The 12,459-nt window shown below is 44.3% G+C and overlaps 1 protein-coding gene across 1 annotated transcript; it reads right to left on the minus strand.

Moving 5' to 3' along the window:
- Positions 1 to 750: 750 nt before the first annotated feature.
- On the minus strand, positions 751 to 10,990 carry LOC138351509 (uncharacterized). Its single transcript, XM_069303318.1, has 2 exons — positions 10,872 to 10,990; positions 751 to 1,986 (listed from the first exon to the last, which is right to left on the minus strand). The coding sequence occupies exon 2, from the start codon at positions 1,909 to 1,911 to the stop codon at positions 1,168 to 1,170; it is 744 nt and encodes a 247-aa protein (XP_069159419.1). The 5' UTR covers positions 1,912 to 1,986; positions 10,872 to 10,990; the 3' UTR covers positions 751 to 1,167.
- Positions 10,991 to 12,459: the final 1,469 nt, after the last annotated feature.

The following is a 12,459-nucleotide window of genomic DNA, read 5'->3' on the forward strand; positions in this document are numbered from 1 at the left end:
CTTCTTGTGATTCAATTTCATGTTCCGAGAATAACAGAGTTAGATTCTTACTGTAACATGAGTTTACAAACGGGTAGAGGGAAGGAAAAAGTGATGAATCGTACTGAGTATTGCATCTCTTCTTAGCAGATTGAAATCATTTTTGAAATCCAGTTTTATGAGGGATTTTTCATCTGTAATGTTAGCAATGTAGGCTCTAGCTGCACGAGAGTATATATATATATATATATATATATATATATATATATATATATATATATATATATATATATATATATATATATATATATATATATATATATATATATATATATATATATATATATATATATATATATAAAATAAAAAAAATAGAAAAAGGAAGACAAAAAATAAAAAAGGAAGGGGGTGGTAGGAGAAAAGCACACAGAAACTGTATTGGAGGGGATCTAAACATTCCCTCTAATGCGTTATGCGTGGTTTCCTCCGAGGCTATGGGTCCCCCTTCTTCCAGCTAGAGGTGGTACTCTAATTAAAAAAAAAAAAAAAATAAATATATATATATATATATATATATATATATATATATATATATATATATATATATATATATATATATATATATATATATATATATATATATATATATATATATATATATATATATATATTATTAAATATGACCGAAAAAGTAAGATTAATAATTCTAACACGAATTTTCTCAATCTTTCGTACATTTCTTTTCACTGTTGGAGGTAAATCAAAAATCAATTCTCCAAAATTCATTTTTATTTCTAGTCTGACGCGACACGAGCGCGTTTCGTAAAACTTATTACATTTTCAAAGATTTTAGTTTACACATACACAACTGAATAGAACTTACACATCTCCGATTTGTTTATATCTACATTTGAGTGAGGTGGATGGGGTGAGGTGGTATTAATAGGGTATTAAATTCATCAACACAAGACAGAACACGAAACAATGGGTATTGAATGGAAGTGATTGTAGAAAGCCTATTGGTCCATATTTCTTGATGCTTCTATATTGGAGCGGAGTCTTGAGGTGGGTAGAATATAGTTGTGCATTATTTGGCTGTTGATTGCTGGTGTTGACTTCTTAATGTGTAGTGCCTCGCAAACGTCAAGCCGCCTGCTATCGGTGCTACCGCCTATCTACCGCTACCGCCTATCTATCGATGATTTCTGTGTTGTTTACTAGGATATCTCTGGCGATGGTTTGGTTGTGGGAAGAGATTATATGTTCCTTAATGGAGCCCTGTTGCTTATGCATCGTTAAATGCCTATAAAGAGATGTTGTTGTCTTGCCTATATACTGTTTTTTTTGGAGCTTACAGTCCCCAAGAGGGCATTTGAAGGCATAGACGACGTTGGTCTCTTTTAAAGCGTTCTGCTTTGTGTCTGGAGAGTTTCTCATGAGTAGGCTGGCCGTTTTTCTGGTTTTATAGTAAATCGTCAGTTGTATCCTCTGATTTTTGTCTGTAGGGATAACGTTTCTATTAACAATATCTTTCAGGACCCTTTCCTCCGTTTTATGAGCTGTGGAAAAGTTCCTGTAAAATAGTCTAATAGGGGGTATAGGTGTTGTGTTAGTTGTCTCTTCAGAGGTTGCATGGCGTTTCACTTTCCTTCTTATGATGTCTTCGACGAAACCATTGGAGAAGCCGTTGTTGACTAGGACCTGCCTTACCCTACGGAGTTCTTCGTCGACTTGCTTCCATTCTGAGCTGTGGCTGAGAGCACGGTCGACATATGCGTTAACAACACTCCTCTTGTACCTGTCTGGGCAGTCGCTGTTGACATTTAGGCACATTCCTATGTTCGTTTCCTTAGTGTAGACTGCAGTGTGGAAACCTCCGCTCTTTTCCATGACTGTTACATCTAGAAAGGGCAGCTTCCCATCCTTTTCCATCTCATAAGTGAAACGCAGCACGGAACTCTGCTCAAATGCCTCCTTCAGCTCCTGCAGATGTCTGACATCAGGTACCTGTGTAAAAATGTCAACATACTTGCAGTATATGGCCGATTTTAAGTACTGGTTTCAGGTTTCGAAAAAACATTAATTCATGAAAACTTGGCTTATTAGGCAAGTCGGGCCTTGCATAGTAGGCTGAGAAGTGCGTTCTGGCTACTAGGTACGACATATATATATGTCGTACCTAGTAGCCAGAACGCACTTCTCAGCCTACTATGCAATGCCCGATTTGCCTAATAAGCCAAGTTTTCCTGAATTAATATAATTTCTCAATTTTTTTTCTTATGAAATGATAAAGCTACCCATTTCATTATGTATGAGGTCAATTTTTTTTTATTGGAGTTAGAACTAACGTAGATATATGACCGAACCTAACCAACCCTACCTAACCTAACCTAACCTATCTTTATAGGTTAGGTTAGGTTAGGTAGCCGAAAAAAGTTAGGTTAGGTTAGGTAATCGAAAAACAATTAATTCATGAAAACTTGGCTTATTAGGCAAATCGGGCCTTGCATAGTAGGCTGAGAAGTGCGTTCTGGCTACTAGGTACGACATATATATATATATATATATATATATATATATATATATATATATATATATATATATATATATATATATATATATATATATATATATATATATATATATATAGACCAATATGGTCGTCATGGTCTGGTATGTCGTAAATCACAGGGTAAAATTGCAAGACATGAAGAAGTCAACGACATCATCAAGAGGAGCCTCGCCACAGCCCGCTGCCCGGCACAAAGAGAACCACACTTATCCAGACCTAACGACCCTCAGAAGCGCCCTGATGGGGTCACCTTGCTACCTTGGAAGGATGGTAAGCAAGTGGTATGGGACTACACGTGCGCTGCCACACTGGCCAGTACCTACCTCCACTACAGCACACGTGAAAGCGGTGGTGCTGCTTCTTTCAGGGAATCGCAGAAAATTATTAAATACAGAGGTCTAGCACACTGCTACAGCTTTGTTCCGATCGGCTCGGAGACCCTCGGTTCGTGGGGAAAATGTGCATTGAAGTTCCTGAAGGAATTGGGGGACAAATTGATCAGCGCTACAAAAGACCAGAGAGCAAAAAGTTTCTTGTTCCAGCGCCTCAGTGTTGCGATTCAGAGGGGAAATGCCTGTTGCGTCTTGGGCACTAGTCCATCTTCAGAGGAATTCGAAGAAGTGTTTGACTTGCAACAATGATCGAACCCGTCTGTGACATTCATCAATGTTTCCCATTGTTGTGTTCTTCAAGAGATCCATAACCTTTAAGCACCTTTTTGCATTATTATTTTTGTATCAACCCATGTATATCTTGTAACCATCAAATGCATAATAAAGCACAAAAAATATTCAAGGAAGGGGGTGGTAGGAGAAAAGCACACAGAAACTGTATTGGAGGGGATCTAAACATTCCCTCTAATGCGTTATGCGTGGTTTCCTCCGAGGCTATGGGTCCCCCTTCTTCCAGCTAGAGGTGAGGTGGTACTCCCTTCCTTATTTTATATATATATATATATATATATATATATATATATATATATATATATATATATATATATATATATATATATATATATATATATATATATATATATATACAATCCTTCTGGAAATGTGTTGTCTGGTGTGGAAGTAATTAAAGAATTTCCTGTCCCATTTTCCTTCATGGTCAGATATTGCCACTTCAAATAATTCCCTTGTGATTTATACACATATACTCATATATATATATACACGTCAGGCTTATATCTACGACACCTCCATCCCATCTCCCAAGATCGAACTAGTGACCTTCCCCAAGAACTAGTGACCTTCCCCAAGAACAGTGACCCTCCCCAAGAACAGTGACCCTCCCCAAGAACTAGTGACCCTCCCCTAGAACAGTGACCCTCCCCAAGAACAGTGACCCTCCCCAAGAACAGTGACCCTCCCCAAGAACAGTGACCCTCCCCAAGAACAGTGACCCTCCCCAAGAACAGTGACCCTCCCCAAGAACAGTGACCCTCCCCAAGAACTAGTGACCCTCCCCAAGAACAGTGACCCTCCCCAAGAACTAGTGACCCTCCCCAAGAACAATGACCCTCCCCAAGAACTAGTGACCCTCCCCAAGAACAGTGACCCTCCCCAAGAACTAGTGACCCTCCCCAAGAACAGTGACCCTCCCCAAGAACAGTGACCCTCCCCAAGAACTAGTGACCTTCCCCAAGAACAATGACCCTCCCCAAGAACTAGTGACCTTCCCCAAGAACTAGTGACTCTCTCCAAGAACTAGTGACCTTCCCCAAGAACTAGTGACCCTCCCCAAGAACAGTGACCCTCCCCAAGAACTAGTGACCTTCCCCAAGAACAATGACCCTCCCCAAGAACTAGTGACCCTCCCCAAGAACAGTGACCCTCCCCAAGAACAGTGACCCTCCCCAAGAACAGTGACCCTCCCCAAGAACTAGTGACCCTCCCCAAGAACAATGACGCTCCCCAAGAACTAGTGACCCTCCCCAAGAACAGTGACCCTCCCCAAGAACTAGTGACCTTCCCCAAGAACAATGACCCTCCCCAAGAACAGTGACCCTCCCCAAGAACAGTGACCCTCCCCAAGAACAGTGACCCTCCCCAAGAACTAGTGACCCTCCCCAAGAACAATGACCCTCCCCAAGAACAGTGACCCTCCCCAAGAACAGTGACCCTCCCCAAGAACAGTGACCCTCCCCAAGAACTAGTGACCTTCCCCAAGAACAATGACCCTCCCCAAGAACAGTGACCTTCCCCAAGAACTAGTGACCCTCCCCAAGAACTAGTGACCCTCCCCAAGAACAGTGACCTTCCCCAAGAACAGTGACCCTCCCCAAGAACAGTGACCTTCCCCAAGAACAGTGACCCTCCCCAAGAACAGTGACCTTCCCCAAGAACAGTGACCCTCCCCAAGAACAGTGACCCTCCCCAAGAACTAGTGACCTTCCCCAAGAACAGTGACCTTCCCCAAGAACAGTGACCCTCCCCAAGAACAGTGACCTTCCCCAAGAACAGTGACCTTCCCCAAGAACAGTGACCCTCCCCAAGAACAGTGACCTTCCCCAAGAACAGTGACCCTCCCCAAGAACAGTGACCTTCCCCAAGAACAGTGACCCTCCCCAAGAACAGTGACCTTCCCCAAGAACAGTGACCCTCCCCAAGAACAGTGACCCTCCCCAAGAACAGTGACCCTCCCCAAGAACAGTGACCTTCCCCAAGAACAGTGACCTTCCCCAAGAACAGTGACCCTCCCCAAGAACTAGTGACCCTCCCCAAGAACAGTGACCCTCCCCAAGAACTAGTGACCCTCCCCAAGAACAGTGACCCTCCCCAAGAACAGTGACCCTCCCCAAGAACTAGTGACTCTCTCCAAGAACATAAGAACATAAGAACAAAGGTAACTGCAGAAGGCCTATTGGCCCATACGAGGCAGCTCCTATTCTATAACCACCCAATCCCACTCATATACCTGTCCAACCCGCGCTTGAAACAATCGAGGGACCCACCTCCACAATGTTACGCGGCAATTGGTTCCACAAATCAACAACCCCGTTACTGAACCAGCACCCACCCAAGTCTTTCCCAAATCCAAACTTATCCAATTTATACCCACTGTTTCGTGCTCCGTCCCGTGTTGATACTTCCAACACCCTATTAACATCCCCCCGGTTATGTCCATTCACCCACCTGCAAACCTCTATCATGTCACCCCCAACTCTTCGCCTTTCCAGTGAATGCAACTTAAGCTTTGTTAATCTTACTTCATATGAAAGATTTCTAATTTGGGGAATTAACTTAGTCATCCTACGCTGGACACGTTCAAGTGAATTTATATCCATTCTATAATATGGCGACCAAAACTGAACTGCATAATCTAAATGGGGCCTAACTAGAGCAAGATATAGCTTGAGAACCACACCAGGCGTCCTGTTACCAACGCTGCGATTAATAAATCCAAGTGTCCGATTTGCCTTATCACGAACATTTATGCATTGATCCTTTTGTTTTAAATTCTTACTAATCATAACTCCCAGATCCCTTTCGCAATCCGACTTCGCAATCACAACACCATCCAGCTCGTATCTTGCAACTCTATCATCATTACCTAACCTCAGAACTTTACATTTATCAGCACCAAACTGCATCTGCCAATCCTTTGACCATTTCAAAACCCTATCTAGATCAACTTGAAGTGATAGTGAGTCCTCCTCCGAACCAATTTCCCCACCGATCCTCGTATCATCGGCAAATTTGCAAATGTTGCTACTCAAACCTGAATCTAAATCATTTATATATATTATAAACAACAGAGGTCCCAGGACAGAGCCCTGAGGCACTCCACCCACAACATTTTCCCACTCTGACTCGATTCCATTTATACTAACTCTCTGCTTCCTTTGGCATAGCCATGCCCTAATCCAGCCCAATATAGCACCCCCAATACCATGAGACTCTATCTTTTTAATCAGTCCCTCATGTGGCACTGCATCAAAAGCCTTGCTAAAGTCAAGGTATACAACATCGCAATCCTTACCACTATCAACTGCCTCAACAATGCTAGAATAAAAAGATAACAAATTTGTTAAACATGAACGGCCATTTATAAAACCATGTTGCGACTCAATCATCAATTTATGTTTTTCAAGATGAAGACGAATTTTATTTGCTATTATAGATTCGAGCAACTTTCCCACAATAGACGCTAGGCCAATTGGTCGATAGTTAGACGCAAGTGATCTATCTCCTTTCTCAAAAACTGGTATCACACCAGCAACCTTCCAAAACTCTGGCACTCTGCCTGACTCTATTGATTTATTAAATATGGTTGACAGTGGGTCACAAAGCTCCTCCTTGCACTCTTTAAGCACCCTGGCAAACACTTCATCCGGCCCCGGGGATCTGTTTGGTTTGAGCTTTACCACCTGTTTAAGAACATGGGGTCACTGACCCCATGTTGACCCCATGTTAAGAACAGTGACCCTCCCCAAGAACAGTGACCCTCCCCAAGAAGAGTGACCCTCCCCAAGAACAGTGACCCTCCCCAAGAACAGTGACCCTCCCCAAGAACAGTGACCCTCCCCAAGAACAGTGACCCTCCCCAAGAACTAGTGACTCTCTCCAAGAACAGTGACCCTCCCCAAGAACAGTGACCCTCCCTAAGAACAGTGACCCTCCCCAAGAACAGTGACCCTCCCCAAGAACTAGTGACTCTCTCCAAGAACAGTGACCCTCCCCAAGAACAGTGACCCTCCCCAAGAACAGTGACCCTCCCCAAGAACAGTGACCCTCCCCAAGAACTAGTGACTCTCTCCAAGAACTAGTGACTCTCTCCAAGAACTAGTGACTCTCTCCAAGAACAGTGACCTTCCCCAAGAACAGTGACCCTCCCCAAGAACTATAGTGACCTTCCCCAAGAACTAGTGACCCTCCCCAAGATCAGTGAGCCTCAGTAGTGTAAAGTGAGACGTAGACCGTCCTAAAAACTCGAGGAGAATCTCGGGGATCGAACTCGGGCATAGTCAAAAAGTGTGTGTGGGTCCATTGATTGGGACGGGTCCTGTTGCGGGGACGTTGTGGGTCTCTGGGGGTAAAAGGAGGGTGTATGGGTAAGAGGGGGAGCGGGGATAAGTATGTGTCAGGTGTATATCAACAAAGGTTAAGAGAGGGGAAGAGAGGGAGAGGGGGGAAGAGGGTGATACATGGTGTGGGGCAGGCAGCGGTATGTGGGACGTTGTGGGTAATGTAGGGTAAAGAAGGATAACAGGTAGAAGGACTAAGTAAGTGTAAGTATAGGAACAGGTGAGGTAAAGAGGTGAGTTATTTGTAGGCATCTTTTACTGAATGTGGGAAACACAGCTTCTGGAGGCAGCAGCGCTAGGAGACTTGCAGGTAAGGGTTTTCCGCTACTGAATGAATATATGTAATTTTAGATCAAACCCTGGAGCTTCGCTATTACACTCATCTGGGGTGGTGGTTTGAGGTATACTGAGATGGGCGAGGTATTGGTTATGACCATACCCTAACCCCCATCCACCACCACCCCAACCCCCTCCCACCCCCCCCCCCCCGCCCCAGGCCTTACTATGAACCATCACTCCACCCTTTCCAGACCGGTTGTTCTATGCAGAAGCCTTTAGTATTATTTCTGATGATATGTTGATTAGTGAACCAACTCACAAACACACCACTAGGTTAACAACAACAAGTCTCAGCAAATTGGTGAGACGGCAGACCACGTCACCAAACACCCACGGTCAGACCTCAAACGCGCCATTCATTCTTTAAAAGTTTTTTTTTAGCCTGGTTTAAAGCTCCCCGTTCTCTCTCTCTCCCTCCCATAGGTGAGCCATGTTCCCCACATACAAATTCCAGGCATTGCGCTGTTATTAAAAGTAAACATAACATATAAGACTAATGTAGCATTATCTATTAGCTGGAGTAGACAAAAAGATATGATGCTACCATTTCGTTGTCTGTTTTTACAAGATGCGAGCAGGTATGAAAGTGGGACCACCCACATAGCTCGTAACAGGAGTTGTCTCCCTCTCTCTCAGCGGCACCCTTTATATATTTTTTTTTATTCCTTATTAAACACAGTAGTTAGCCGTTAAAGACCACACACCGGTTCTAAGCGCTCCGCTACCATGTGGTGAAAAGCCTCATGACTATGTGCTGCTGCTGCTGCTATGTGGCGGTGTGAGCTATGTCAGGAGTGACTATGATACAGCGCATCGCTGTCATTCTCACCAGTTATGCCTCGCCCTTCAAAGAGGAGAGCGGTTCAAAACGCTCGCTCTTGCACACAGCCATGTGGCATGTGGTGACACTCCTCAGGTCTATGTGGCGCCGCTCCTTGCCACTCTGGAAGCAAGGTAGGGGGGGGGGTGCCCCACTCCCGCTGTTTACAAAAACTATTACTGGACATTCTCACCCTTCATTTGCTGCTGAGACCTCCCACCGCGAACACCCCTCAAGTCTGTCATTGAAAACTAATCACCTGCGGAGACCCACACCACAGGCAGAGAATTGGTAAAATATATATACACTTCACTACATAAAACAGACATTTTGTTAAAAAAAATAACACCCCTCGCTATCAGTCAAACTTACCAACTATCTCCCTTCAATACTCCCCTCTCACTTAACCTCCTTCACATGCTCTTCCCTAACCACCCATCTTTAAAGCTCGGTTTCCCAGGCTGGGCCATCCATGGGAGGGTGGGTGGTCTCCCTCTATGCCCTCAACATATCCTTCCTACATACTCTTATTTAACTATGTATCTAGACACGATTAACTCTACGGCACATATTCATACTTATTCAACTACTACTACTACTACTATAGCTCACCTCTTCACCTCACCTGTTCCTATACTTACACTTACTTAGTCCTTCTATCTGTTACCCCTCTTTACCCTACATTACCTACAATGTCCTACATACCGCTGCTTGCCCCACACCATGTGTCACCCTCTTACCCCCTCTCCCTCTCTCCCCCTCTCTACACCTTTGTTGATATACACCTGACACATACTTATCCCTGCTCCCCTTCTTACCCATACACCCTCCTTTTACACCCTGAGACCCACAACGTCCCCACAACAGGACTCGTCCCAATCTACAGACCCCACACACACTTTTTGACTATGACCGAGTTCGATACCCGAGATTCTTCTCGAGTTTGGGATGGTCTACATCGCACTTTACACTACTACTACCCTCCCCAAGAACAGTGACCCTCCCCAAGAACAGTGACTCTCCCCAAGAACAGTGACCCTCCCCAAGAACAGTGACCCTCCCCAAGAACAGTGACCCTCCCCAAGAACAGTGACCCTCCCCAAGAACAGTGACCCTCCCCAAGAACAGTGACTCTCCCCAAGAACAGTGACCCTCCCCAAGAACAGTGACTCTCCCCAAGAACAGTGACCCTCCCCAAGAACAGTGACCCTCCCCAAGAACAGTGACCCTCCCCAAGAACAGTGACCCTCCCCAAGAACAGTGACCTTCCCCAAGATGCAAACCCACAACATGCTGAATTACACCCAGGAACCTATTTACTGCCAGGTGAACAGGCATTAGGCGATAGGAAACGTGCCCAACCAATTCTTCCATTTCTTGGACTCGAATCTGGGAATACCGATTGTGTGTCGAGAATGAATCCAACTGTGTGAAATTTATTTAACGTAAATATTTTATCTGGAATAGATTCTACAACGAATTTCTTTCTTGATCAAATAACAATGATGAACATATCAATGAGACAAAGGCACTTGCTGCAATGCTATAGGAGCTCAGGTATTCCTAACCAGTTCACTTCTTCCCTCTCCAAAAGCCAACATCAGATTGCCTGTTCACAGCAAAATTCTGGAACAGAGCGTCCAAATAATCTCTGCTTCTTTAATTCTCCTCCAATCGCACACCACTGAGAGAGTGCTCATAATGAATGAAATGATAGAAAGTTGAAGTGTCCAGGCCAGGATGTCTATAATAGGTCATCCCTCGCATCCCTTCCACTAGTTCTGCTCTTACTAATGAATGCAGGTGAGAATTTTGATTCATGCACAGAGATCACAACACGAAATAAAATATTTGCATTCTGGCTCAGTACCTTCTCCTTTTTCCCCCTACCTTATGCCAAAGGAGTACTCTCTAGTACACGCACTAATTCCACACAGATTCTGTTATCAGACAAAAGAAGTGTTACAATGCCTGGAAATCATAATTTTACACAGAAGATGCTGATTCGTCTATGCCTCTTATCAGAGAGAGATAGAAAGAGAATGGGTAATAAAGAGGGGAAAAAAATAATTTGAGACGAGTAAAATAAAAATGAGACACTTAGGGAAGTCAGACCCCATACTAATACTTACTCGGTCCACTGAAAGTTTGGAAGTGTGGGCTTGCTGCGAGCAACGTCTACGGGAGCGGTTGGTTGGTAGGGAGTGAAGACCCGAGCCTGTTCCTCGCCCACCTGCTGATCCAGCCCTGGGTCGTGTACCTCACACACGCCATCTGACGCAACAAACACACCAGACTCTCATTATCGTGGCGGAAATGACCTGAAGTAGTTATGGCCCCAGATCTTGCTCTTCACAAACCAAGGCTATCATGACAGGAGTCATTCGGGCAGCCTCGGGTGTGTGGCGTCCAAGAACTAAGTTCTCGTATTGATTATCATTGTGGGGATGACCCGGGAGAGGTGGGTCCCAGGGATACATACTCCACTGATTAACTTGGCAAAGTTTTTTCCAGGGAGACATAATGAGATCCGTTGGGCCTAGGAGCCAGCTCTTGATCAACACTGGTGTTACGACCCTGGGTTCCTCAGTGGAAACCAGAGGTCAAAATTGAGCTATTAAACTTTCTAATAGTATTGTTGGACGCATCACGAGCTGAAATTGTTTGTATCTTCCCTGCCAGACATAAGACTATTCTTGTTTCTCAAAGAGCATTTAAAGACTGAGCTTGGGGTTGATTATTAAATAATAACATTAGGCACCAACTATGTTTACTAATACTTTCTAATCATTCGTAAAGTAAACCTGAGTAAACTTGGTATAGGGCTGCGGTACGATTAGTTGAGCAGTCTGCCGGCAGCGAGCCAGCTGGGGGAAACGAGACTGAGAGTCTTTCTTTTTCTGAGCTGGCGTTGGGTGGATAGGATCCTCCTACCCTTCCTCTTCGCTTCCTTATTTCTGTGTCTTGTTCGAGCTAAGTATATACTGTGTACATTATTAATTTACTGGCATACTCGTGTTCTATGTGTAGAGTATTATATTTTGTAGGAGTTAGGTGTTCCCATTGTTTGTATTACTAGTTATTCTAAGAGGGGGTCTCAGTGGAACCACGTGGCCACCCTACCCTAAGCTGACTCTAACTTCAAGTAATTCCATAGTAGAGCTTTACCCTAGCTTGTGTTCAGTGTAAAACTTTGTATCCTGCTTATGTGGACCAAGGTTTTTAACGTAAGGTAGTGTGGTAAAGTAATTATCATTTTTGTTATTGGTGTGAATGTATATGGGAGGGGGGGGGGGTTGTTAAGGGGTTAATAAATAAGTAAGTGAAGTAAGGGAGTATCAGTTCTACCTGTGTAGGAGATCTTAAATCAACCTCTAGACTGACCTTGTGTGTAGCCAGGTATTCAACACTGCTTATAGTTGGATTTGGGGGCCGGGCCTTTGAGATCTCCCACTTTGATAACTCTTAATTCTTACAATTGCCCCTACATCCAGATAATACTAGGCCCCATAGTACAGACACTCCCTCTTATTTAACAACTGGTCACTATGAGGAGGGGTTCTCTGGGGGAGATCTGAGAGACCAGGTCCAGGAGGTCTGAGGGACCAGGTCCAGGAGGTCTGAGGGACCAGGTCCAGGAGGTCTGAGGGACCAAGTCCAGGAGGTCTGAGGGACCAGGTCCAGGAGGTGTAAGGGACCAGGTCCAGGAGGTCTGAGGGA

This window comes from Procambarus clarkii, chromosome 50 (assembly GCF_040958095.1).
Source record: "Procambarus clarkii isolate CNS0578487 chromosome 50, FALCON_Pclarkii_2.0, whole genome shotgun sequence".
Classification (NCBI taxonomy): domain Eukaryota; kingdom Metazoa; phylum Arthropoda; class Malacostraca; order Decapoda; family Cambaridae; genus Procambarus; species Procambarus clarkii.

What these genes read in the sequence shown, in the direction of transcription:
- LOC138351509 (XM_069303318.1), bottom strand. Translation starts at nt 1,911, where the DNA reads ATGGAAAAGGATGGGAAGCTGCCCTTTCTAGATGTAACAGTCATGGAA.